The sequence below is a fragment of the Lepus europaeus genome, chromosome 5, assembly GCF_033115175.1.
Source record: "Lepus europaeus isolate LE1 chromosome 5, mLepTim1.pri, whole genome shotgun sequence".
Classification (NCBI taxonomy): domain Eukaryota; kingdom Metazoa; phylum Chordata; class Mammalia; order Lagomorpha; family Leporidae; genus Lepus; species Lepus europaeus.
Genome location: NC_084831.1, coordinates 23582900 through 23608217, shown reverse-complemented (window position 1 = coordinate 23608217; position 25318 = coordinate 23582900). Strand labels below are relative to the sequence as shown.

Genomic DNA, 25318 nt, shown 5'->3' with positions numbered 1-25318 from the left:
CTCAATAGGTGGATAACCCCCAGACATATGTAAAAGGGGCTCACTGGTTCAGAACATACTAATAAATTCACTCAGGACAGCTGTTTGAACCACAGAAGATAATCCATCACCTGAAAGTCGCACCACTCACTCAGAGCTAGACTAGCAGCTGGGATTGCAGCTGTGAGGAACACATGTGCTGCCTTAGAAATGCTTAGAAATGGTAGAATGGGATAGAAGAAACATCTTCGAAATATCAATAAATTTCTACAAACCAAAAACAAAAAACAAAAACAACGGTAGAGGATATGAGGCTTGTGCTGCCTTCCATTAGCACGAGGGCCCATTAAATTTTAAACGTCAATTTTGAAACTTATTCCTGACAATGAAAGGCTTATCCAGAAAGCAGGATGCTTAGCAGATGGAGCGGAGTGGCAGGCCAAGTCATACAGGAAGACAGCTGACAGGAAGTGGGCACATACATCCAAACACACAGAGAGGCACAGTCACCTAAGGCACTGAACATTCAGACTGTGAGGTCTGGCAGGGCCCTTGGAATTCCTCGCATCCAACATCCCGCATGTACAGAAGATAGGATTGCCCAGAGTTGATAAGCAGTTCAAGGTTACAGAGAGATCAGCCGAGCTATACTTCACCCCATATCATGCCTCCCTGCCCTGTGCTCTGCTGTAGTAAAACCAACTGCCTTTTATTGACTAGGACAAAATACACCTCTCATTCTCTGCCTCATGGACACAAGGTAAGAGACTCTACCTTCCCTGAGCCTACAATGCTAGTAAGGGGCCGTTTAAGAGATGCTATGCTCTACACAGCTGGTTTTGTCTGTGCTTGTGGCACATCCTGTCTCAGGGCTCAGAGGAATTACACGAGATAATCAAAAAGCAATGCACTTCTGGGTCCATAAGCTAGATGGTGCCTGGAAAGGGATACAGTAACAGTTTCCAAATGTCTAGAATGCTCTCACAGTTCCCCTGAGAAGGTGCTCTTTCAATTTCATTTTTCCCTTTCACTTTCTATATTAATGCCATAAAGGGGCTTTAAACTCCACAACTTAATGAAGGTACAAGTCTGTTACTTATTGTTGTAGAAAAATCAACAGAGCAGGACAGAAGGCAGGCTAGGGACAAGGGGTGACAAATTGAGGGCACTCTGAAAATGAGAAGCTGGCAATCCTTCTCACTATAGCTCCAACAAAGGAAGTCAGGCTGAAAGAGCTTTTTAATATTTGAGTAAGACTAGAGGAAACCTGAGGAAAGAGAGCTAAAAACAACTGACTATCTTCTATTCTTCATTACTAAAAGGATACTGTATTCAGAACTCTGAAGTTAAAGAGATAAAGCTAAGAAACAAAGGGTTTAACCTGGATCCTTAAGGAACCTACTTCCAAGTTGCCTGATTTTTGCATAATAGTAACCATCCTTGGAGATAAAAAAGTTTAGAGTACTAATCATAATCCAATACTCTGATCCCTCCTGGCCTTGTATACAAGTACTTTGCCCAGGGAGGGCATCAGTTGCAGAGCAGGGAGTGGTGATACAGAATCCAGCAGGGCCAGTATTCAGAAAAGTAAACAGAAAAAGCATCAACCCATGAACTCAGATATAGGTCTGGCAGAAACAATGGCACAGGCAGATGAGGTTATCATTTGGCTCAAAAACAGGGTGAGCTAAATGAACACTGGGCTATCTCCTTCACTCAGTAAAGGGTCCATCTACAAGGACAGAACGATGGAAATTGTGAAGGGTTCCTCTTACCTTTACAGCCACACTTCTTACAGGTAGTGTTCAGAACAGCCTCAAGGGTGATCTTCTGCCCAGTGTAGTCCTGGAAGGATCGCCTCCGCCTCTCTTCTTGCCTGTTATGAAAAAGACACTGACTGCTGGCTCTCCAAACAGATGCACCCAAAGATATTACCAGGTATGTCGGAATTGGATTTTATTTTTGGCAGGGAGAAGAGAAAAAGAAGGGAAAGGAAAAGTGTTGTGCAGAACGAGACAGGCAGTGAAAGCAATGATGTGAAATAGCCAGTTTTAAAAATTTAGGACAAGGGCCGGCGCCGTAGCTCAACAAGCTAATCCTCCACCTAGCGGCGCCGGCACACTGGGTTCTAGTCCCGTTTGGGGCGCCGGATTCTGTCCCGGTTGCCCCTCTTCCAGGCCAGCTCTCTGCTATGGCCCAGGAGTGCAGTGGAGGATGGCCCAGGTCCTTGGGCCCTGCACCCCATGGGAGACCAGGAGGAAGCACCTGGCTCCTGCCTTCGGATCAGCGCAGTGCGCCGGCCGCGTTAGCCATTGGAGGGTGAACCAATGGCAAAGGAAGACCTTTCTCTCTGTCTCTCTCTCTCTCTCACTGTCCACTCTGCCTATCAAAAAAAAAAAAAAAAAATTTAGGACAAGGCTTTGAATTAACAATCATGAATCAGACTAGGCCTCATCTCACTAATGCACAGAGGATGAAGCTATAATTACCCACCATGATAAACACCCCATAACCCTTACCAGGTTACTCATGGTTTAAAAGTGCACCAAAGGCTTTCTAGAAAATCAAGCCTAAATTACCTGCTTCAGCATTCAAGGACTTTCACCGTATGTCTCTAACTAACCTACTTTTCCAGTCTCATCTTTACTTACACAATAGGTTGTATCCAAATAAGACTATTTCACTTTCCCAGATGGTTCAGTGATTTTGCTCAGGCAGCTCCCTCTCTCCAAAGCGCTCTGCTTTGCCTCCTTGCTCCCACCTTACTACTTTATTACGTGAGCGCTTCCAGAGCTCAGCTCAGGCATCACTTCTCCTCCTTTCACTCTTTCTCCCTGAGCACCTCAGCCAGAATTAATCTCTTTGATCACAACACCATGGCATTTTTGTAAAATTCCAGAATTCTGGAATATGTTGAATATGCATATAGTTTTTGTTCTAAGTGTACAGTTTGCTCATTTTCACCAGCACTCAGATGAAAACACAGCATGGCGCCAGTGCCTCAGAAGCTAGTCTCGTGCTCATTTCTAGCCATCAGGCTCCCCCTCAGGGTAACTGCGATTCTGGTTTCTTCTCTCTTTTTTTTTTTTTTTAAGATTTATTTATTTGAGAGGCAGAGTTACAAACAGAGAGAAGGAGAGACAGAGAGAAAGGTCTTCCATCCGCTGGTTCATTCCCCAAATGGCTCAGCTGGAGCTGAGCTGATTCAAAGCCAGAAGCCAGGAGCTTCCTTTGGGTCTCCCACATGGGTGCAGGGGCCCAAGCACTAGAGCCATCTTCCACTGCTTTTCCAGGCCATAGCAGAGAGCTGGATCAGAAGCGCGGAAGTGGAGCAGCCAGGACCTATGTGAGATGTTTGGCGCCACAGGTGGAAGCTTAGCATACTATGCCACAGTCCTGGCCCCAGTTCTGGTTTCTCAAAGTATAGATTTATTTCACTTATTTTTTTTAAAGATCCATTTATTTATTTGAAAGACAGAGTTACAGAGAGAGAAGGAGAGACAAAGATCTTCCATCCACTGGTTCACTCCCTAAGTGGTCACCAAGGCCAGGTCTGGGCCAGGTCGAAGCCAAGAGGCAGGAGCTTCTTCTGGACCTCTCACATGGGTGGCAGGGGTCCAAGCACCTGGGCCATCCACTGCTTTTTTCCCAGGCACATTAGCAGGAAGCTGGATCAGAAGTAGAGCAGCTAGGACTTGAACCAGTGCCCATATGGGATACCAGCACTGCAAGCAGCAACTTTTAACCAATTGTGCCAACACACTGGCCCCATTTTACCTATTTTTGTAAACCATATACAGTAAACAGAGTCAAAGACTTGGACACTTCTGTGTTGGGCTTCTTTTGCTTGTGAGACCCATCCCTGTGTATGTAATTAGCAATCATTCTCATTGCTATATGATCATCTACAGTCAATGGGTATTTGAGTAATTTCTATAAGAGTGCTTTTGAGGCTGGTGTTGTGGCATAGCAGGTAAAGCAGCTGCCTGCAGTGCCAGCATCCCTTATGGGCACTGGTTCGAGTCCCAGCTGCTCCATTTCTGATCCAGCTCTGCTATGGCCTGGGAAAGCAGTGGAAGATGGCCCAAATTCTTGGGACCCTGCACCAATGTGGGAAACCTGGAAGAAGTTCCTGGCTTCAGATTGGCACAGCTCCAGCTGCTGCAGCCATCTGGGGAGTGAACCAGCAGATAAAAGACCTTTCTCTCTCTCCCTCTGCATAACTCTGCCTTTCAAATAAAATAAATCAATCTTTAAAAAAAAAAAAAGAAGAGTGCTTTTATGAACTTTCTAGTCCACAGATTGGTATGTGGATTTCTATTAGGAAAGGCCTGGTTCCACAGAGGAGTGGAACTGCTGGGTTTCAAGGACTCAGCTTTAGTAAACATGCCCAGCAGTCTTCTATAGTACCTTTACAGCGCACACTCCGACCAGCCGACTGTCAATGCTCCAGCTGTCAGGACTTTTACTTTTTGCCTTTACTATAACACACAGTACCTGCAGGGTATTCAGAAAATGTTTAATCACCTAAGACTTTCAAACCACTCACTACACCTCTATAGTCCAGCAAAAGTAGAGAAATATTCTGCCAAACCTGTCACATTACCCAGAGAAATGCAGAACAGCTATTCAAAAGCAGAACAAAGTTAATCACTTCACATATTTCAGCCAACAGTTTCATGAGACATGCAGGCTCAAGGGGACAAACATACTCCAGAACCTGTCCCATTCACTGAATTCTGAACCTCCTCAAAGCCTGGCTCAACACGGCATGCTCTATGAACTGTTCCCTGCTATCACAAGGAAGAGCTAATTAACTACTCTGTCAGTACTCTGCTTCCTCAGCATCCTACCTTCTCATCATTTCATCCTGTTTATTTTGCTTCACTCTTTGCATCTCAGGTAGGATCTCCAGGAACACACTGTTCACATTGTTGCCCAAGAGAAAGCAATGATGGCAGTATTCTTCATGTCTGTAAGTCTACAAAGCCCAAACATGTGGCTCATATACTTAAATAGCCATATGCTACCAGTAGCTACCTAAATGTTTGCTCAACATTCTTGGTTTTTGCTCTAGAAGAATCTTACTCAAAAGACAAGAAGCCCATTGTCTGGCATGAGTTATGGGATAGGGTCCTTTTAAAAAATACTTGCGTAACAAACATAAAGCAGGAAAGTCTCTCTCTCACACACACACACACACACACACAAAATGGCATTCAGGTGTCCTTATTTATAGAGCTGAGTTTTGAGTGCCTTATATAAGTACAGCTTAAACAAATTCTGTTGTAATCAAAGCCAATACTCTGTGGATTCTAACATACTACAAAATAAATTATACTTCCCACCTAACAATCATTCAAAAATCACTCACCCACATGCCTCCCTGTCTTGTCTTTATTGCTAGCAGGCTAGTTTAGGTCTGATCATGTTTTACCTAAAGTACTAACTACTGCCTTCCTCTAGTTTTTCTCCTTGTTATGGACTGAGTAGGATTTGACTCTCCAAAACTCACACATAGGGGCCAGCACTGTGGCACAGCGGGTTAATGCCCTGGCCTGAAGCACTGGCATCCCATTTAGGTGCCAGTTCTAGTCCCAGATGCTCCACTTCTGATCCAGCTCTCTGTTATGGCCTAGGAAAGTGGTACAAGATGGCCCAAGTCCTTGGGCCCCTGCACCCGTGTGGGAGACCCAGAAGAAGCTCCTGGCTCCTGGCTTCAGACTGGCGCAGCTCTGGCAGTTGCAGCCAATTGGGGAGTGAACCATCAAATGGAAGACCTACCTCTCTCTCTCTCTCTCTCTCTGCCTCTCCTCTCTCTATGTAACGCTTTCAAATAAAGAAATAAATCTTTAAAAAAAAACACAAAACTTATGCAGAGGGGCTGGTGTTGTGACACAGTGGGTTAAGCTGACACTTTAATGCAGCAGTGGCATTCCATATTGTGAATGCCAGTTCAAGTCCCAGCTGCCTGACATCTGATCTGGCTCCCTGCTAAACAGCCTGGGAAGGCAGCGGAAGATGGCCCACGTGTTTGGGCCCCATCACACGCACTGGAGCCCCAGATGGAGCTCTGAGCTCCTGGCTTTGGCCTGGCCCTGGATGTTGCAGCCACTGGGGACTGAACCAGTGGATGAATATCTCCCTCTTTCTCACTGATACTCTGGCCTTTCAAACAAAGAAAACAAAATCTTTAAAAAGAACAAAAGGCAAAGGCTTTGGCCTGGCCCACTAATGGCCACTGCAGCCATCTAGGGAATAAACTACTAGATGGAAGATCTTTCACTCTCTCTCTCTCTTTCCTTATCTTTCAAATAAATAAATCTTTAGTAAAAAACAAAACAAAAAAAAGTGAAGGTATGATGACCTCCGATATTACCAGAAAAACAAAGAGTCATTTAAAACAGTAACTACAAGAAACTGCCTATATAATCTACAGACTAGATACTAAGCTGACTCCTTATCAAAAATTTTCTTAAATAATTCTATCTTTTTAAAAAAAAGATTTATTTATTTACTTATTTGAAAGGTAGAGTTACAGAGAGGCAAAGGCAGAGAGTGAGAAGTCTCCCATCTGCTGGTTCATTCCCTAAATGGCTGCAACGGCTGGAGCTGAGCCAATTTGAAGCCAGGAGCTAGGAGCTTCTTCTAGGTCTCCCACATTGGGCCATCTTCTACTGCTTTTCCAGGCCATAGCAGAGAGCTGGATTGGAAGTGGACTTGAACTAGCGCCCATATGGAATGCCGGCACCACAGGTTGAGGCTTAGCCCACTACACCACAGTGCCAGTCCCCATTCTATCATCTCTAAGATATGTGTCATGACTTCATTCTATTTTTTTATTTTATAGATTCTATTGGAGAAACAGAGCTCCCACACATTATTCCAATCCTCAAATGCCCACAAAAGCCAGGGTTAGATCTAGAAACTGAGAATTCAGTACAGATTTCCCATCTGGGTAGTAAGGAATCAACCACTTGAGCCATCACCTGCTGCCTCCCAGGGTCTGCACCAGTGGAAAAGCTGGAATCAGGAGCTGAAGGTAGAAACCAAAACAGGAAGCCAGCGTTGTGATGCAGCAGGTTAAGCTGGCACCTGCAACACAGGCATCCCATATGCACACCAATCTCGAGTACAGGCAGCTCCATTTCCAATCCAGCTCCCTGCTAATGCACCTGCGAAAGCAGTGGAGGATGGCCCAAGTGGGAGATCCGAAGGAGTTCCAGGTTCCTGGCTTTAGCATGGCCCAGCCCCATCTGTTGTGGACATTTGGTAAATGAACCAGTGGATAGAAAATCAATTGCTCGCTCTCTCTCTCTCTCTCTCTAAATGAACCAGTGGATAGAAAATCAATTGCTCACTCTCTCTCTCTCTCTCTCTCTCTAATTCTGCTTTCCAAATTAATTAACTAAAAAAATAAAAATAGAAGGAAAACCAAAACTGGCACTCTGATGTGCAATGCAGGCATCGCAACTGCTAATATCTCCATTGTATAATGATGAAGCTGAGGTTCAGGGACTAAGTAATCTGGTCAAGGTTATATGCTTACCTGCGGCAGAACTAGGACTCTTTCTGATTCAAATCTAACCCTAAAACCAATAATCGTTTCACTAAGCCAAGTTTTTTCCTGAATGCAGCTATAGACCCAGTTTACAACAGTTACTATTTCAGCCATGTGACAGTCATTAGAAAAAGCCTAAACACAGAGACACATACAGTGCCCTTGATCCTCTCCCTGCCCTTTCTCTGAGAAAAAGAGTTAGCTCTTTTATCTTACTTGCTTCATATTTTACCACTGGAACGGTAGCTTTGGGAAATTCATCACTTTTTAATGAGTCTGTGCAGAACAGGATTCCAGAGCAGAAGCAATTTATTATAATGCAATCAACAAATGCCAGGCTTAAATAACATTTCTGAGCTCTGAGATATAAAGGATTGCTACTGTAACTAGAAAGTGTTTTGTCAATAAGCAGCCCTACAAACATGTCAATATTTAGAGATTAAACTACAGAAATATGAAAAACTCTGTAAGTCACATGCAACAGCTGGAAGCATTACATTGTGAAAAGGGTAGCTTTAAAGTCAGAGAGATCTAGCTTTCAACCTCTGACCCATGATTTATTATGTAACCACAAGCAAGTTACTTATTAGCAAGCACCAAGCTAGAAAGCAGGAATGTAAAGTAAAATGGAGATAAACACCCACTTCACAGGTTATGAGAAATGTAAGCCCTAATGTAGATAAATTGTTTTGCATAATGTCTGGTACATAGTATGTATTCAATAAATAGTATTTCCCTTCCTTTTCAATAAATTCCTTCATATTCAAAGTGAGTTTTTTCATAGCTATACATATAAGCATTTCCCTACAAATAACATTATCTTACATGAATAAAAAAATCTTCCATTTCAGGGCCAGTGCTGTGGCACAGCGGGTTAACACCCTGGCCTGAAGTGCCAGCATTCCATATGGGTGCCAGTTCAAGACCTGGCTGCTCCACTTCTGATCCAGCTCTCTGCTGTGGCCTGGGAAAGCAGTAGAAGATGGCCCAAGTCTTTGGGCCCCTGCACCCACGTGGGAGACCTGGAAGAAGCTCCTGGATCCTGGTTTCAGATCAGCACAGCTCCAGCTGTTGCGGCCAATTGGGGAGTGAACCATCAAACGGAAGACCTCTTTCTCTCTCTCTCTCTGCCTCTCCTTCTCTCTCTGTATAACACTGACTTTCAAATAAATAAATAAATCCTAAAAAAAAAAAATCATCAAATGAAGATGCAATTGAAAAAAAAAAAAGAAAATCTTGCATTTCTAAGTGAAAGGTCAGAGAGTCAATTTAAATAAGATGCTGCATTCAGAATACAGTGTATGCCAAGATGTGGGAATCTAAACCCCAGTGAAATTGCTACTCTCATTTTGTAGCTACCTTTTTGTAGATCTAATGCAAAAATCACTAGAAGAAAGGGAAATAACAGCAAAGGTGCTGCTTAACTTACAATGGGTTATGCCTCAATAAACCTATTGTCAGTTACAAATATCCTAAGGTAAAAATGCATGTAATACACCTAACCTACTAAACATTGTTGCTTAGCTTAGTCTTCCTTAAATGTGCTCAGAACACATTAGTCTACAGCTAGGCAAAATTATTTAACAGCTTTTTTTTTTTTTATAATAAAGTGATGAATATCTCATGTAACCTATGGAATGGTGCACTGAAAGTGGAAACAGAATGACTGTGTGGGTATGCTTTGGCACCATCATAAAGTCAAAAAATTCTAAATCAAACCATCAAAAGTCAGGAACCATCTTTACTCCATTACTGGTTAACTGAAAAAAGGGAATAAACAGAAAGATTAAGTGGAAGGAAACAAAACCTTTGATGCAGAACTCCTATGCCAAGACCTTTGCTCGTTAGCCCTAAAAACTACAGATCACAGAGGCTGCATAACTTATCAGTGTCACAAAGTCTATATGGTAGAGTTCCCAGCCCAGTCTGGTTTACTACAACACTGTATGCTTTGGAAGGTAGAAGGATTTTATTAGCTCATCCGAACTTTCTACCTACTCAATGATAACGTTGTTGGGATCCAGGTCTTTCCCAGTTCCTTGGTTGACAACTTTCATGGACAGAGATACTTTTATCCTATCATTTTTCATCTGAAAAAGACAAAAGCAAAGTCACCAAAAACTGTATCATTTAGACTGCCAAATCTAGAATTATTTAAGAATTAAAACTTCCATCCTCATAACAAAATGTTGAGTCCTTCAGGAAACAAAGCAGCATAATACGTAGACCCTATGGTAAAAGAAGTTAGGAAATGGTCTTCATCTCATTTCTGTTCCTCTGAGAGAAAGACGGGAAATGACAGCTCAGAAATGTAAGGCCTTGGGGCAGACATTTGGCTCAGTGGTTAAGTGACTGTTTGGGACACCTGCATCCATATTGGAGTGACTTGTTTGAGTTCCAGCTACTTCTCTTCCAATCCAGCTTCCTGCTGATGTGCAATTTTGGAGACAGTAGGTATTAGGGTCCCTGTCACCCATGTGGGAGACCTACGTTGAGTTCTAGACTCCTGGCTTTGACCTGGCTCAGCCCTGGCTGTTGCGGGCATTTGAAGAGTGAACCAACAATTCTGTCTCTGTCTCTCTGCATTCCAAATAAAATGAAAATAAATAAAAATTGCAAAATAAACTCAAGGCCTGTGCAGGTAAATGGGCATAAAATAAAAACTGGGGGTCGGTTCTGTGACATAGTGGGTCAAGCCACCAGCTGTAGTGCTGGCATTCCATATGGGTGCTGGTTTGAGACCTGGCTATTCCACTTTAGATCCAGCTCTCTGCTATAGCCTGGGAAAGCAGTAGAAGATGGCCCAAGTCCTTGGGCACCTGTGCCCGCTTGGGAGACCTGAAAGAAGCTCCTGGCTCCGGATCGGCACAGCTCCAGCCATTGCAGTCAGCTGGGAAGTGAAGCAGCAGATGGAAGACCTCTCTCTCTCTCTCTCTGCCTCTGCCTCTCCTACTCTCTGTGTAACTCTGACTTTCAAATAAATAATCTTAATAAATAAATAAATAAAATAATAAGATAAAAACTGTTTCTTCCAGGTAAATTCATCATAGGAATCAGTTCCGAAATCCATAAGCCTAAGATGTGCTTTAGAACATTCCTGGAGACTAGATTTCCTTTTGGACCACTCCTCGAAGCACAAAGACATGTTAGTCATGTTAGCTTTCTTTTATCTCCTGCAGCACATGGAGCTGCTCTGAACTTCAAGGTCTCTGCATCAGCTATTCTCTCTGCCTGAAATGTTGTAATCCTAACTCTTCACTTTGGGTAGCTACTTCCTCTTCCTTTGGGTCTCTGCTAATACATCATCTACTCAGAAAGCCCCTTCCAAACAATTTTATCTAAATCTACTGAAAATACTGTTTGAAACCAACACAACACTTATTATAATTTACAACTGATAAAAAGTATTTTATCAATATTTTTATTTTCTAAAAAATTGTCTCCTCCATTCATATTTTATATAAACTCCATAATAGTTAAGATCATTTATGTCTGTTCAACTCCCCCCACCCTTTTTTTTAAAGACTGATTTTATTTATTTGCAAGGCAGAGTTAGAGAGAGAGAGATCAACTGATCTTCCATCTGCTGGTTCACTCCCCAAATGACAGCAATGGCTGGGCTGAGCCAGGCTGAAGCCAGGAGCCAGGAGCTTCTTCCTGGTCTCTCACATGGGTGTAGGGGCCCAAGCACTTGAGCCATCTTGTGCTGTTTTCCCAGGCACATCAGTAGGAAGCTGGATCAGAAGTGGAGCAGCCAGGACTAAATCGTGCTCATATGGGATGCCAGCACTGCAGGCAGACATTAAACTCTCTGTATCCTTTTTTGTTTTGGCACAAACTGAAGACTACCAGGCAGGTAGTTTTTGGTTTTTTTGTTTGTTTGTTTGTTTTAACAGGCAGAGTGGACAGTGAGAGAGAGAGAGACATCCTGGCTTCGGATCATTGCGATGCGCCGGCCACAGCACGCCAGCCATTGGAGGGTGAACCAACGGCAAAGGAAGACCTTTCTCTCTCTGCCTCTCCTTCTCTCTCTGTGTAACTCTGACGTCTGACTTTCAAGCAAAATAAATAAGTCTTTAAAAAAAAATTGTCAGCCATAATCAACAACACCTACACACCCACCATCATAAAACCAAGAAAATCCCAGTGTTTTATCTTGGTAACTATATGAAAGCTACACAGAACTTTACCTCTCGACCAATAAGCTTCACCCACACTTTGTCTCCAACATCTACTATCTCAGAGGGCTTATCCACCCGACAGGATGACATGTGAGTTCGATGGACCAGACCTGAGCACAAGGAGAAATAAAATGAAAAAAAGGACATGGCTGGCATGTATATTTCAAATGGCTAGATAAGAAGACAAATAGGAGAATTCAATGGAGAAGTGAATTTTTCACTGAAAAACATTTGTTAATTTAACATTGCAAATTAAAACAAGTTCAGAATGTTTTAAAATGTAATCAACCAGAAAACATGCTTTCAAATAATACTTATGGCTAGTAAAAATCTGACAAAATAACTACATCATACAATACCGGCAGAAATACAAATTGGTAAAATGTTTTGAAAGCCAAGGCATAACGTTTCTATCTTTGATGCAAAAACATCATCACTGGAATTGTTTCCAAAGGAAAAAACTCAACAGTGACAAAAATCCATGAATACACTATACCTGCAGTATTATTACTTATAAGGATTAAAAAAAGAAGTATAACACAATCTAAATGACCAATAACTGAAAAAGAGGTTGGCAAACTATGGCAATCAGTTAAATGAAGAATGAGTAGACATTTAAAATATAATTATAGAACATAATGATAGATGTTAAGTGAAAACAGGAAATATGAACAAAGTATTTTTAGAAAACAACAAAACTTGGCCAGCGCCGCGGCTCACTAGGCTAATCCTCCACCTTGCGGCGCCGGCACACCAGGTTCTAGTCCCGGTCAGGGCACCGGATTCTATCCCAGTTGCCCCTCTTCCAGGCCAGCTCTCTGCTGTGGCCAGGGAGTGCAGTGGAGGATGGCTCAAGTACTTGGGCCCTGCACCCCATGGGAGACCAGGAGAAGCACCTGGCTCCTGCCATCGGATCAGCGCGGTGCGCAGGCCGCAGCGCGCCAGCCGCGGCGGCCATTGGAGGGTGAACCAACGGCAAAGGAAGACCTTTCTCTCTGTCTCTCTCTCTCACTGTCCACTCTGCCTGTCAAAAAAAAAAAAAAAAAGAAAACAACAAAACTCAATATTGGCAAAAGTAATAATATTACTTAAGCCACAACAAACCTTGGAAAGTCACTTAGCAATGGCTATTAAAAAAGGTAAAAATATTGATTTAATATATAAAAATTTTAAAGTACATAAAATCATTTAATAATATTTGAGATGTTCTTTTACTGTCAGCCTTGGTCCCTTCCTTTTGAGGCCCACCTAACTTTTTTTTTTTTTTTTAAAGACAATAACATTTCATTTTATTTTTGACAGGCAGAGTGAACAGTGAGAGAGAGAGAGAGAAAGGTCTTCCTTTACTGTTGGTTCACCCCGCAATGGCTACTCCAGCCGGCGCGCTGTAGCCAGTGCACCGCGCTGATCCGAAGCCAGGAGCCAGGTGCTTCTCCAGGTCTCCCATGCGGGTGCAGGGCCCAAGGACCTGGGCCATCCTCCACTGCACTCCTGGGCCACAGCAGAGAGCTGGACTGGAAGAGGAGCAACCGGGACAGAATCTGGCGCCCCGAGAGGGACTAGAACCCGGGGTGCCGGCGCTGCAAGCAGAGGATTAGCCTAGTGAGCCACGGTGCCGGCCGAGGCCCACCTCTTAAACTCTAGAATACTCTGGTCAGTTCCTGTGATTTGCTTGGAGCCGACCTAACCCCTAATTATAAATGAATGATACAGGCTTAGTCAATCAAAGTACTTCATCTCCTTGGCAACAGTTAATTGGTTCAGTGAGACACAAGAAACCAGCTAACTCAATCATTTGTGAAGACTTTTGTCAATATCATAAACTACAAAAAAAACTGTCACTGCACACCTTCACCACCAGATGGCGAGTTTGCCCGAAGGAAGCAAAGGAAACCTGGTAAACAAAAGACAAAGCCCTCAAGGTGTCATCTGAACACCTGATACAGACAGGGTTGAAGGTATATTTATCCCTGAGACTCCCAGTAAGATAGGTCTAAGTATTTCTCAACTATATTTCTGCCCCTTGGATTAATTATCTAATAATAACTTGACCCACAACTGTTTCTGGGAATCTGTCCTTTGAAAATAATCTTACACATGGGAAAGCCTGCATGCTTCAGGAAGGCTGATCTACATCAAAACACTCAATGGGACCGGCATTGTGGTGTAGTGGATAAAGCCACCACCTGCAATGCTAGCATCTCATGTGGGCACCGGTTCATGTCTCAGCTGCTCCACTCCCAATCCAGCTTCCTGCTAATGGCCTGGAAAAAAACAGCGGGAGACAACCCAAGTGCTTTGGCTCCTGCTACCCACATGGGAGACCTGGAAGAAGCTCCAGGCTCCTGGCTTGGCCCTGACCTAGTCCCAGTCATTGCAACCATTGGGGGAGTGAACTAGCGGATGGAAGCGCTCTCTCTCTCTCGCTCTCTCTCTCTCTCTCTCTCCCTCTCTCCCTCTCTATATAACTCTGACTTTCAAATAAGTAAGTAAGCCTTAAAACAACAACAACAACAACAACAACATATTTTTGAGGCAAGACAATTTAGGAACAACCTAGTATTCAACAAACTCAATTATGGGGGCCGGCTCTGTGGCATAGAGTTTTATACCTCTGCCTGCAGTGCTGGTATCCCATACGGGCGCCAGTTCAAATCCCAGCTGCTCCACTTCCAACCCAGCTCCATGCTAATGCTCCTGGGAAAGCAGCAGAGGGTGGCCCAAGTGCTTGGGTTCCTGTAGCCCATGGGAGACAAGGAAGAAGCTCCAGACTCCTGATTTCAGATTGGCCCAGCTCTGATTGTTGAAGCCATTTGGGGAGTGAGCCAGAGAATGGAAGACCTCTCTCTCTTTCTGCCTCTGCTTCTCTGTAACTTTGCCTTTCAAATAAATTAATATGTTTTTTAAAATTTGGGGGCTGGAGCTGTGGCGTAGTGGGTAAAGCTGGTTCAAGTTCCAAGTGCTTCACTTCCAATCTAGCTCTCTGCTATGGCCTGGGAAAGCAGTGGAAGATGGCCCAAGTCCTTGGACCCCTACAACTACGTGGGGGACCCAGAAGAAGCTCCTGGCTCTTGGCTTCGGATCACCTCAGCTCCAGCCATTGTGGCCATTTGGGGAGTGAACCAGCGGATGGAAGACTCTTTCTCTGCCTCTCTGTAACTCTTTCAAATAAATAAATAAATCTTTTAAAAACATTGTTAAAAATAAGTAATTATTCTATTATTATATTATTAAGAAAACGAGAATAAACTATTCTAATGATGATAAACCAGGAATTATATCTAAAAACGACCCCCGTTAAAGTTGCCTGTGAGATTATTTGATCTTTATTATCACTTGCTCACTCTCTCTCGCACACACACACATACACACACCACATGTATTCAGGTGTCTATATGTGTGTGAAACCCAAAGTATTTGCCCTTTCTAGTTGGAGCTCCTCCTGGAAACCCCTGCTTTCTCTACCCATGCTCTCTGGATCTCTATTACTACATTATCGAATTCTGGAGGGTGATAGCCTACCTATCTGAATAATTCTGGGGCTTCCAAAATGTTTTATATACTACAAAAGCTACATTTAAAAAAAATTTTTTTGGCCGGCGCGGTGGCTTAACAGGCTAATCCTCCACCTTGCGGCGCCGGCACACCAAGTTCTAGTCCCAGTCGGAGCGCTGGATTCTATCCTGGTTGCCCCTCTTCCAGGCCAGCTCTCTGCTATGGCCCAGGAAGGCAGTGGAGGATGGCCCAAGTCCTTAGGCCCTGCACCTGCATGGGAGACCAGGAGAAGCACCTGGCTCCTGGCTTCAGATCAGCGTGATGCGCCGGCCATTAGAGGGTGAACCAACTGCAAAGGAAGACCTTTCTCTCTGTCTCTCTCTCTCACTATCCACTCTGCCTGTCAAAAAAGAAAAGAAAAAAGAAACAGAGGTAGAAACAGAAAGATTTCCCATTTACTGATTCACTCCCCAAATGGCTTCAACAGCTAAGGCTGGGCCAGATTGAAGCCAAGAGTAAGGAACTCCATCATAGTCTCCCATACGGGTGGCAGGGCTCCAAGTACCTTGGGCCATCATCTGCTGCCTTATCAGGTATATTAGCAGGGAGCTGGATCAGAAGCACAGCAGCCAGGCCTCAAATTGACACTCTGATATGGGAAGCAGGTATCATAAGCAGTAGCTTAACCTACTATACCACAACACTGGCCTCAAGTCGTTTTGCTCCCCCCTGCCCTTTTTAAGAATTTACTTATTTATTTGAAAGTCAGAGTGAGAGAGATATCTTCCATCCATTGGTTCACTTCCCAAATGGATACATCAGCTGAGGCTGGTACAGGCCAAAACCAGCAGCCCAGAATTCCACCTGGGTCTTCAATATGGGTGGCAGTGCCCCAAGTTCTTAGGCCATCTTCCTGCTCTCTCAGACATATTAGCAGTAATCTTGATTGGAAGTGAAGCAGCTAAAATCCAAACCAGCACTCTGAAATAGAATGCTGGCATTGCAAGTGGCAACTTGTTGCACCACTACACTGGCCCCCAATGTTTGTTTCTTTTTTAAGATTTATTTATCAGTTTGTTTGCTTGAAAGGCCGAGTGCCAGACAGAAAGAGAGAGACAGAAAGAGATCTTTCATCTGCTGTTCATTCACCAGGACACCACCAGGCTGAAGCCAGACGCCTGGAGCTCTATCTGGGTCTCCCACATGAGTAGCAGGGGCCCAAGCACTTGGGACACCTTCCACTCCCAGCCCACTAGCAGAGAGATGGATCAGAAGTCAAACAGGCCGGCGCCGCGGCTCAATAGGCTAATCCTCCACCTTGCGGCGCCGGCACACCAGGTTCTAGTCCCGGTCGGGGCACCGATCCTGTCCCGGTTGCCCCTCTTCCAGGCCAGCTCTCTGCTGTGGCCCGGGAAGGCAGTGGAGGATGGCCCAAGTGCTTGGGCCCTGCACCCCATGGGAGACCAGGAGAAGCACCTGGCTCCTGCCATCGGATCAGCGCGGTGCGCCGGCCGCGGCAGCCATTGGGGGGTGAACCAACGGCAAAGGAAGACCTTTCTCTCTGTCTCTCTCTCTCACTGTCCACTCTGCCTGTCAAAAAAAAAAAAAAAAAAAAAGAAGTCAAACAGCCAGAACTGGAACCAGTGCTCCAATATGGGATGCTGGTGTCACAAGTGGCAGATAAACCTGTTGCAGCACAACACCCTCTCCCCCATGTTTTTAATTATAGACCAACACATAACCTCCAAGCTGAGTAAAATTTATACATTTGATTTTCCCTACATGATAATGAAATGAGCAGACTAGCCTAACTGGGAAGTTTAAAGATGAAATTCATAACCCCTAATGAAAATAAAAGTCTTTTACTTTGACACATTTTGGCCTGCAATTATAGTTGAATTATTAAAATTCACACCTCTTGTCTATGGCTAAAGGAAATTGTGAAGGAAACTAATATTGACCATTATACTTGAGAGGACATTATTTTTCTTCCTTAAAACAGAAGATTTACTGAAGTATCAACAAAGAAACAATGGCATCAGCAACTTGTTGTTCACCCACCAAATCCCTAAGTATGATATTTTTTGGTCCAGTCACCTCTTTCCTGGATAAATATGGCATTTCTAGAAGCTTAACAGGAAAAATTAGAAAAAACATAAAATGATTATGTGATATATGTGAATGATAGTGTCATCAAATGTTTATGCAAAGAATCTTAAAGATGGGGAAGGGGCAGGTATTTGGCATAGTAGTTAAGACACCACTTGAGACTCTCATATCCCATACTGGAGTACTTGGGTTCAGCTCCTGGCTCTGCTCCCAGTTCTAGCTTCCTGTTAACGATCACCCTGGCAGGTAGCACATAATAGGTCAATTAGTTGGGCTGTGGTCACCCATGTGGGAGAACAAGATTGAGTTCCTACCTTCAGCATGGCCCAGCTCTGGATGTTGTGGGCACTTGGGCAGTGAACTGGTAGACAGGAGATCTCTCTCTCTCCCTCTCTCTGCCTTTCAAATAAATATATATTTTTTTTAAAATTATGTTTCATAATGAACACAAACTAATCACCTGACCTCGGATTATATGAACCTCCAAAATCATGAGCCAAAATAAATTCCTTTTTTTATATGCAGCTTGTCAGCTATTTGGATGAAATGCTAATATATAGGGTATATGTTTCTTATACCTGGAAGGTTCTGATTTTGTTTTTGGTTTTTTTTTTGTTTTGTTTTTGTTTTTTTTTTGACAGGCAGAGTGGATAGTTAGAGAGAAAGACAGAGGGAAAGGTCTTCCTTTGCCGTTGGTTCACCTTCCAATGGCCGCTGCGGCCGGCGCATCTTGCTGATCCGAAGCCAGGAGCCAGGTGCTTCTCCTGGTCTCCCATGCGGTGCAGGGCCCAAGCACTTGGGCCATCCTCCACTGCCTTCCCGGGCCATAGCAGAGAGCTGGCCTGGAAGAGGGGCAACCGGGACAGAATCCGGCGCCCCAAACAGGAATAGAACTTGGTGTGCCGGCGCCGCAAGGCAGAGGATTAGCCTGTTAAGCCATGGCGCCGGCCCAGGTTCTGATTCCTCACCTGGACTACCTGCTGCCCCATATCAAATGCCTGAAAATTAGATTAGTGATCAGAAACTGCTTCAACATGGAATTAACAAAAAGGAAATAAGTGTTTTGATATACTTTTCCATCCCATGAAGGTTTAATGAGCTATCAATTCTCATAAAAGAATCCATTATTCTAGCTTAATTCTCTTTCTCTGAAATCACATCCAGGTTAATTGTTGAAGTCTTAAGTGGTCTCAATTTCTCAGTCATAGCTTTAAACGTAATAACCTGGCCTATCTTTTTTAAAGATTTATTTTTATTTGAAAGACAGTTACAGAGAGAGCAAAGTCTTCCATCCGCTGGTTCACTCCCAAAATGGCTGCAATGGCCACAGCTGAACCAATCCGAAGTTAGGAGCCAGGAGCTTCTTCTGGGTCTCCCACGTGGGTGCAGGGGCCCAAGAACTTGGGCCATCTTCTACTGCTTTCCCAGGCCATAGCAGAGAGCTGGATTGGAAGAAAAGCATCTGGGACTAGAACCGGTGCCCATATAAGATGCTGGCACTTCAGGCCAGGGCGTTAACCTGCTGTGCCATAGTGCCAGCCCTCTGGCCTATTTCTAAATATAGTTAATCCCATAATATATATGCAAATTCATAACTAGATTCATTTGTAGAAGGCACTCTGGGAGCCACCAATGAGGTGCAATGGGTTAAGCCACGGCCTGTAACACTGGCATCCCATTTGAATGCCAGTTCAAGTCCTGGCTTCTCCACTTCCAATCCTACTAATGTGTCTGAGAAAGCAGCAGATGGCTCAAATACCTGGTCTCTGCTAATCACGTGGGAAACCTGGATGGAGTTCCAGGATCCTGGCTTCTGCCTGGCTCAGCCCTGAGCAATGTGGCCATCTGGGGAGTGAACCAGCAGATGGAAGATTCCCCCTGCCCCGACTACCTCATAACTCTGCCCTTCAAATAAAATAAATCTTTATTTAAAGAAGGCAGTCTGAACTCTACAGAGGTACTTTATTTATTTCAAAAGCAGAGAGAGAGAGAGAGAGAGAGAGAGAGAGAAAATGATCTTCCATCTGCTGGTTCACTATCTAAACGGCTACAACAGCCAGGTCTAGTCCAAGAGCTAGGAACTCCATTCAAGTCTCCCATGTGAGTGGCAAAAAAATCAAATCACTTGAGCCATCATGCGCTGCCTCCCAGGCACATTAGTAGGAAACATAGTAGTTGGATCTCAAACTAGCAAACCCATATGGGATGTGGGGTTCCAAGAGGCAGCTTAACCAGTTGTACCATAATGCTTGCCTCATTATTTTGTTTTGTTTTGTTCATATTTACTCAGTTGAAAGGTGTGGGGGGGTGTGGGGGGGTGGGATGGTGCCTTAGGGAGAGAACAGAGGGAGAGAGAAAGAGAAAGAAAGACAGTGAGAGAGAGGTACTTTACTGTTACACGCACATACTACTAAGAGTTGCATAAAGTATTTATAGTAGAAAACAGCAAATAAGAGTTGAGGCCCCTTGACTCTGTGCTGGGTCTATCCTTCCATTCATTAGATCTTTATATCAGCTCTGTGAAAGGCTCACAAAGTGCTGGTGACACTGTCATCCCATATGGGTGCAGGTTCGTGTCCTGGCTGCTCTACTTCTGATCTAGCTCTCTGCTGGCCTGGGAAAAGCAGTGGAAGATGGCCCAAGTGCTTGGGCTCCTGCCACCCACATGGGAGACCCAGCTGAAGCTCCTGGCTTCAGCCTGGCTCAGCCCTGAACATTGTGGCCATCTGGGGAGTGAACCAGCAGATGGAAGATCTTCCTCTCTAGATTCGGCATCCATCTGGGATGCCGGCGCTTCAGGCCAGGGCTTTAACCCACTCGCCACAGCGCCGGCCCCGCTAAATGAAATTTAAAAGTCAACAGTTACTATATTAGATAGCACTGATATGTTATAAAGGTATATTTGCTCCTTATCCCTATTCCTGGCAAAGAATCCCTAAAACCTCTGGAATTTCCTCATGGACAGGAATGTCCTTTGCCATTCATAAGAAACCCATTTAAGGGGCAGCACTGTGGCCTAGCCGGTAAAGCTGCTGCCTGCAGTGCTGGCATCCCATATGGGTGCTGGTTCAAGTCCGGGCTGCTCCACTTCCGATCCAGCTTTCTGCTATGGCCTGGGAAAGCAGTAGAAGATGGCCCAAGTCTTTGGGCCCCTGCACCCGCGTGGGAGACCCAGAGGAAGCTCCTAGCTCCTGGCTTCGAATCGGTGCAGCTCCAGCCATTGAGGCCATCTGGGGAGTGAACCAGTGGATGAAAGACCTCTCTCTCTCTCTGCCTCTCCTTCTCTCCCTGTGTAACACTGACTTTCAAATAAATAAATAAATCTTAAAAAAAAAAAAAAAGAATCCCATTTTGATCACTCTAGTCTTTATGCTAATATGGTGACAGATGACAGAGTGGGACCCCTAGAGAATCTCAGAATGGAGTGGGTCAAAACAAAGTGAATAAAGGGTTGGAACTTTCTGTCCCCCCACCAACCTCCCCACTCCTGGAAGGGGAAAGGTACAAGCTAAGACTCAGCTTCTGGTTTGGTGAACAAGCCCTAGTCCTGGGAGGATGTCCAGAAAGAGCACAAACACTCTCCATCTCACCCTTTCCATACCTTGCCCCATGCACTGCTTCCATTATTTGGCTCTTTCTCAGTTGTATCATTTATAATAAACCTGCAAAGCTAAGTAAAGCATTTTCCCGCGCTGTGAGCCAGTCTAGCAAATTATTAAACTGATGAAGGGGCTGCAGGAACCCCCAATTTACATTTGGTTGGTCAGAAATACAGGTGGCCCAGGACATGCACCTGGCATCTGAAGTGGAGGCAATCCTGTGGAACCGACTCTTTTAACTTGTGGGATCTGATGCTAACTCAAGGTAGATAGCGTCAGAATTGAGTTACTGTATACCCAACTGCAGAATTGATTAGTGTCAGAAAATAAGTCAGAACAGATACAGAACGCTACCATCATAACAGAAAGTTCTTTTGGACAACTCTGAGAGGGGAAAGAAAATGGCTTTTATTGTTTATTTTAATTTATTTGAGAGAGAAACAGAGCTCCCATTTGCATATTCACTTACCAAATGCCTGCAAAGGCCAAGGCTGGGAGCTGGAATGCTAACCAGGTCTCCCATGCGGCTGGCAAGAACCCAATTACATGAGTCACCATCACTGCCTCCCAGGGTCTACACAAGCAGGACTTGGGAGCCAGAACAGGGAATCAAATCCAAGTACTGCCACTATCCTAACCAGCAGTTTAACTGCTAGGCCCAAAATCTAGTTTAAATCTGAATAGTAGGTGTGGGTCTTCAACTCAGTAGTGCTTAAAGAATTCTGAGAATAAAAGCTTTGGAAATTAATTCAAATTTTTTATTATTCAAATTATAGTCTACCTTCCTGACTCAAAGATATTAAGATCTGATCAGACCTGAGTTATTTCATAGCTCAGCCTTTTCAGGGTGAGACTTAATAATACCCCTCTTTGGGAGAAAGGAGATAAGGTACACTGTAAGAAAGTCAATTGCTCAAGTTATCCAATAAACCTGCAGGAAATCCCAAGATTAGAACTCAGTTTCAGCCTAATTATTTGGCTCCCTGAGTTCATCCTCTGAGGCTTGTCTAGCACAGCTGTCAGACTGGCAGATTCCCTTGCAAGCTGTCAGTCACACATCAGAGGCATTACCTGACAAGATGTAAACACAACTGAGTTGAAGACTGATTGCTGGGAGGCAGCAGGCTCATAATCCCCACAGTCCGCAAAGTGTCACATAAATGCCCAGGTAAAAATGGTACTTTTAGACACTGGCAACCATGGCAAGTAAAATAACAAGAAATTTTGTCTTTGACACAAAGAGGTGCATGCCTTATGGAGCTGAGCCGATCCAAAGCCAGGAGCCAGGAGTTTCTTCCGGGTCTCCCACACAGGTGTAGGGGCCCAAGGGCTTGGACAATCTTCTATTGCTTTCCCAGGCCACAGCAGAGAGCTGGATTGGAAGTGGAGCAGCCTGGACTCAAACCGGCACCCATATGGGATGCCAGTACTGCAGGCAGCAACCTTACCTGCTATGTCACAGCACTAGCCCCTAGTAAGCTATTTCTAATGCAAAGATTCAAACTATAGCTTAGTAGTATGCAAGGTTAGAGGCATGGTTTCATTAGCCAAAGGTCAGCTTTTGGCTCTCCTGCCTCTCAGCCTTTCAAATCAGACAAATTAGACAGGCATTTTAGTCTAGTGTTAAGATGCCTGCGTCCCAAATCAGAATACCTGGGTTTGACTCCAGCTGGAAGATAGCAATGAAGGCTCAAGTAACTGGGTTCCTGTCACGCACATGGGTGACTCGGGTTGTGTTGCCGACCCCTGGCTTTGTTCGGGCCCAGTCCTGGACGTCTGAGGAGTAACCAGTAGATGGGAGCTCTTGCTCTTTTTCTCTCTCAAATAAAACACAGGAGTGAGTGTTTGTTCTAGTGATTAAAACATCCACATCTCTCATCAGAGTGCCTGGCTTCCATACCCAACTCTGCCAATTCCAGTTTTCTGCTAATGCAACCTTTGAGAAGCATCAATGATAGCTCAATTAATTGGGTTCCTGCCACAAATGAGGGAGACCAGGATAGAGTTCACAGCTCCCAGCTTTGGCCTCAGCCCAGGGTCATTATGATCATTTAGGCTGTAAACCAGTAGATGGGGCTTTCTCTGTGTTTTTCTCTCTCTCTCAAATAAAACTTAAATTAGTGAATACATTGAAAAACAATTTTTTTAAAGATTTATTTATTATTTGATGCTGGCGCTGTGGCTCAATAGGCTAATCCTCCACCTGTGGTGCCGGTACACCGGGTTCTAGTCCCAGTTGGGGAGCCAGATTCTGTCCCCGTTGCCCCTCTTCCAGTCCAGCTCTCTGCTATGGCCCTGGAGTGCAGTGGAGGATGGCCCAAGTCCTTGGGCCCTGCACCCACATGGAAGACCAGGAGAAGCACCTGGCTCCTGGCTTCAGATCAGCTTGGTGCGCCAGCCGCAGCAGCCATTGGAGGGTGAACTAACGGTAAAGGAAGACCTTTCTCTCTGTATCTCTCTGTCTACTCTGCCTGTCAAAAAAAAAAAATTATTTATTATTTGAAAGGCAGAGTTACAGAGGCAGAGAGAGAGAAAGAGAGAGAGAGTGAGAGTGAGAGAGTGAGAGAGTGGTCTTCCAACTGTTGGTGTTCACTACCCAAATGGCCACATGGCTGGAGTTGAGCCGATCCAGAGCCAGGAGCCAGGTGCTTCTTCTGGGTCTCCCATGCAGGCGCAGGGGCCCAAGGACTTGGTCATCTTCTACTGCTTTCCCAGGCCATAGCAGAGCTGGACCAGAAGTAGAGCAGCTGGGATTCATAGGGACTCAAATCAGTGCCCATATGGGATGCTGGTACTGTAGGTGGCAGCCTTACTCGCTAAGCCACAGCGCTGGCCCCGAAAAACAATTTTTGAATGTCGATAGTCATTATCAAAGTCTATGATAACTTATGTTCCTAAGAGTGAATAAAAGTGTCCATTTCCAGCACTAGGTATTAATAGCAACCTTTTTAAAGACTTGTTCATCTTGGCCGGCACCGCGGCTCAACAGGCTAATCCTCCGCCTAACGGTGCCGGCACACCGGGTTCTAGTCCCGGTCGGGGCACCGGATTCTGTCCCGGTTGCCCCTCTTCCAGGCCAGCTCTCTGCTGTGGCCAGGGAGTGCAGTGGAGGATGGCCCAAGTCTTTGGGCCCTGCACCGCAAGGGAGACCAGGAGAAGCACCTGGCTCCTGGCTTCGGATCAGCGCGGTGCGCCGGCCATGGCGGCCATTGGAGGCTAAACCAACGGCAAAGGAAGACCTTTCTCTCTGTCTCTCTCTCTCTCACTATCCACTCTGCCTGTCAAAAAAAAAAAAAAAAAGACTTGTTCATCTCAAAGATGAGTGTTTCAAATCCCTTTTGAAAATATTTGAGATAACTACAGATTCGTATACATTCAAAAGAAAAAATACAGAGATCCTTCATATGTACCCTCTACCTAGTTTTCTTCAATGGTGATATTTTATAAAACTACAGTATACCATCAAAAAAGGGCATAATATGATCATATAAGAAACATACATATTTAGGGCAGGCATTTTGTCTAGTAGTTAAGACCCAGGAAAGAAGCCCACATCCCTATTTGGAGTTCCTGGGTTTGATGCCCAGCTGCAGCTTTCAATTCCAGCTTCCTGCCAATGCACACCTTGGAAGGCAGAATGTGATGACAAGTGGTTGGATCCCTACCACCCAGTGGAAGACCTAGATTGAGTTCTTGGCTCCTAGCTTCAGCCTGGCCCAGTCCTGGCCATTGTTGATGTTTGGAGTAAATCAGCAGACAGAAGCTCTGTCTCCCTCTTTCAAATTAAAAAAACAAAAAAATTATACATATATATATATACACACACATATGTTTATGTATACCCTTATCTGACTGCTCATTTGTATCCTTTAAAATAAATTACTAGTATATCATTTTCCTGAGTTCTGTGAGCTGTTCTACCAAATGATCAAATCTGAGTGCCTGGAAGGTTGAAGGGATGGGGAGGGAATGCCCAAAACTGTAGACTTGTCAGATGAAAGTGTGAGTAACCTGGAATTCAATACTTGGGACTAACATCTGAAGTGAAGTCAGTCTTAGGAAATTGAGCTCTTAAATCTGTGGAATCCTAGCACTAACTCCCAGGTAATTAGGATCAGAATTAAACTGAACTGTTGGACATCAGAGAATTCACCAGGAGAATCAGAGGATTTTTCTTGTGTGGGAAAAAAAATCTCAGGTACAATCTATTAGATCATTTCAAATTTCCCATTTTATTTGTATTCTATTGTGTGTGTGTGTGTGCGTGTACACATTTCAATGCATGCACACGCATGTGAATGAACCAGCAGATGGAAGCTATTTCTATCTGTCCTTCTCTCTGTTCCTCTGCATTTAAGGAAAAAAAAAAAAAAGGAATCAAGTACATGCTACAA

The 25318-nt window shown here is 44.4% G+C and overlaps 1 protein-coding gene across 2 annotated transcripts in view; it reads right to left on the bottom strand.

Annotated features, from left to right (window-relative positions):
* ZCCHC17 (zinc finger CCHC-type containing 17) overlaps positions 1-25318 on the bottom strand; it is a 71925-nt gene that overhangs the window by 20302 nt on the left and 26305 nt on the right. Inside the window, exons 3-6 of one of the 2 annotated variants that reach the window (XM_062190835.1) lie at positions 17640-17724; positions 11731-11831; positions 9539-9630; positions 1755-1855 (exon numbers count right to left, since the gene is read on the bottom strand). In XM_062190835.1, the coding sequence (XP_062046819.1) occupies positions 1755-1855; positions 9539-9630; positions 11731-11831; positions 17640-17724 (379 nt within the window). The remainder of the gene's footprint in view (positions 1-1754; positions 1856-9538; positions 9631-11730; positions 11832-17639; positions 17725-25318) is intronic. The other variant, XM_062190833.1, reaches the window with a different exon arrangement.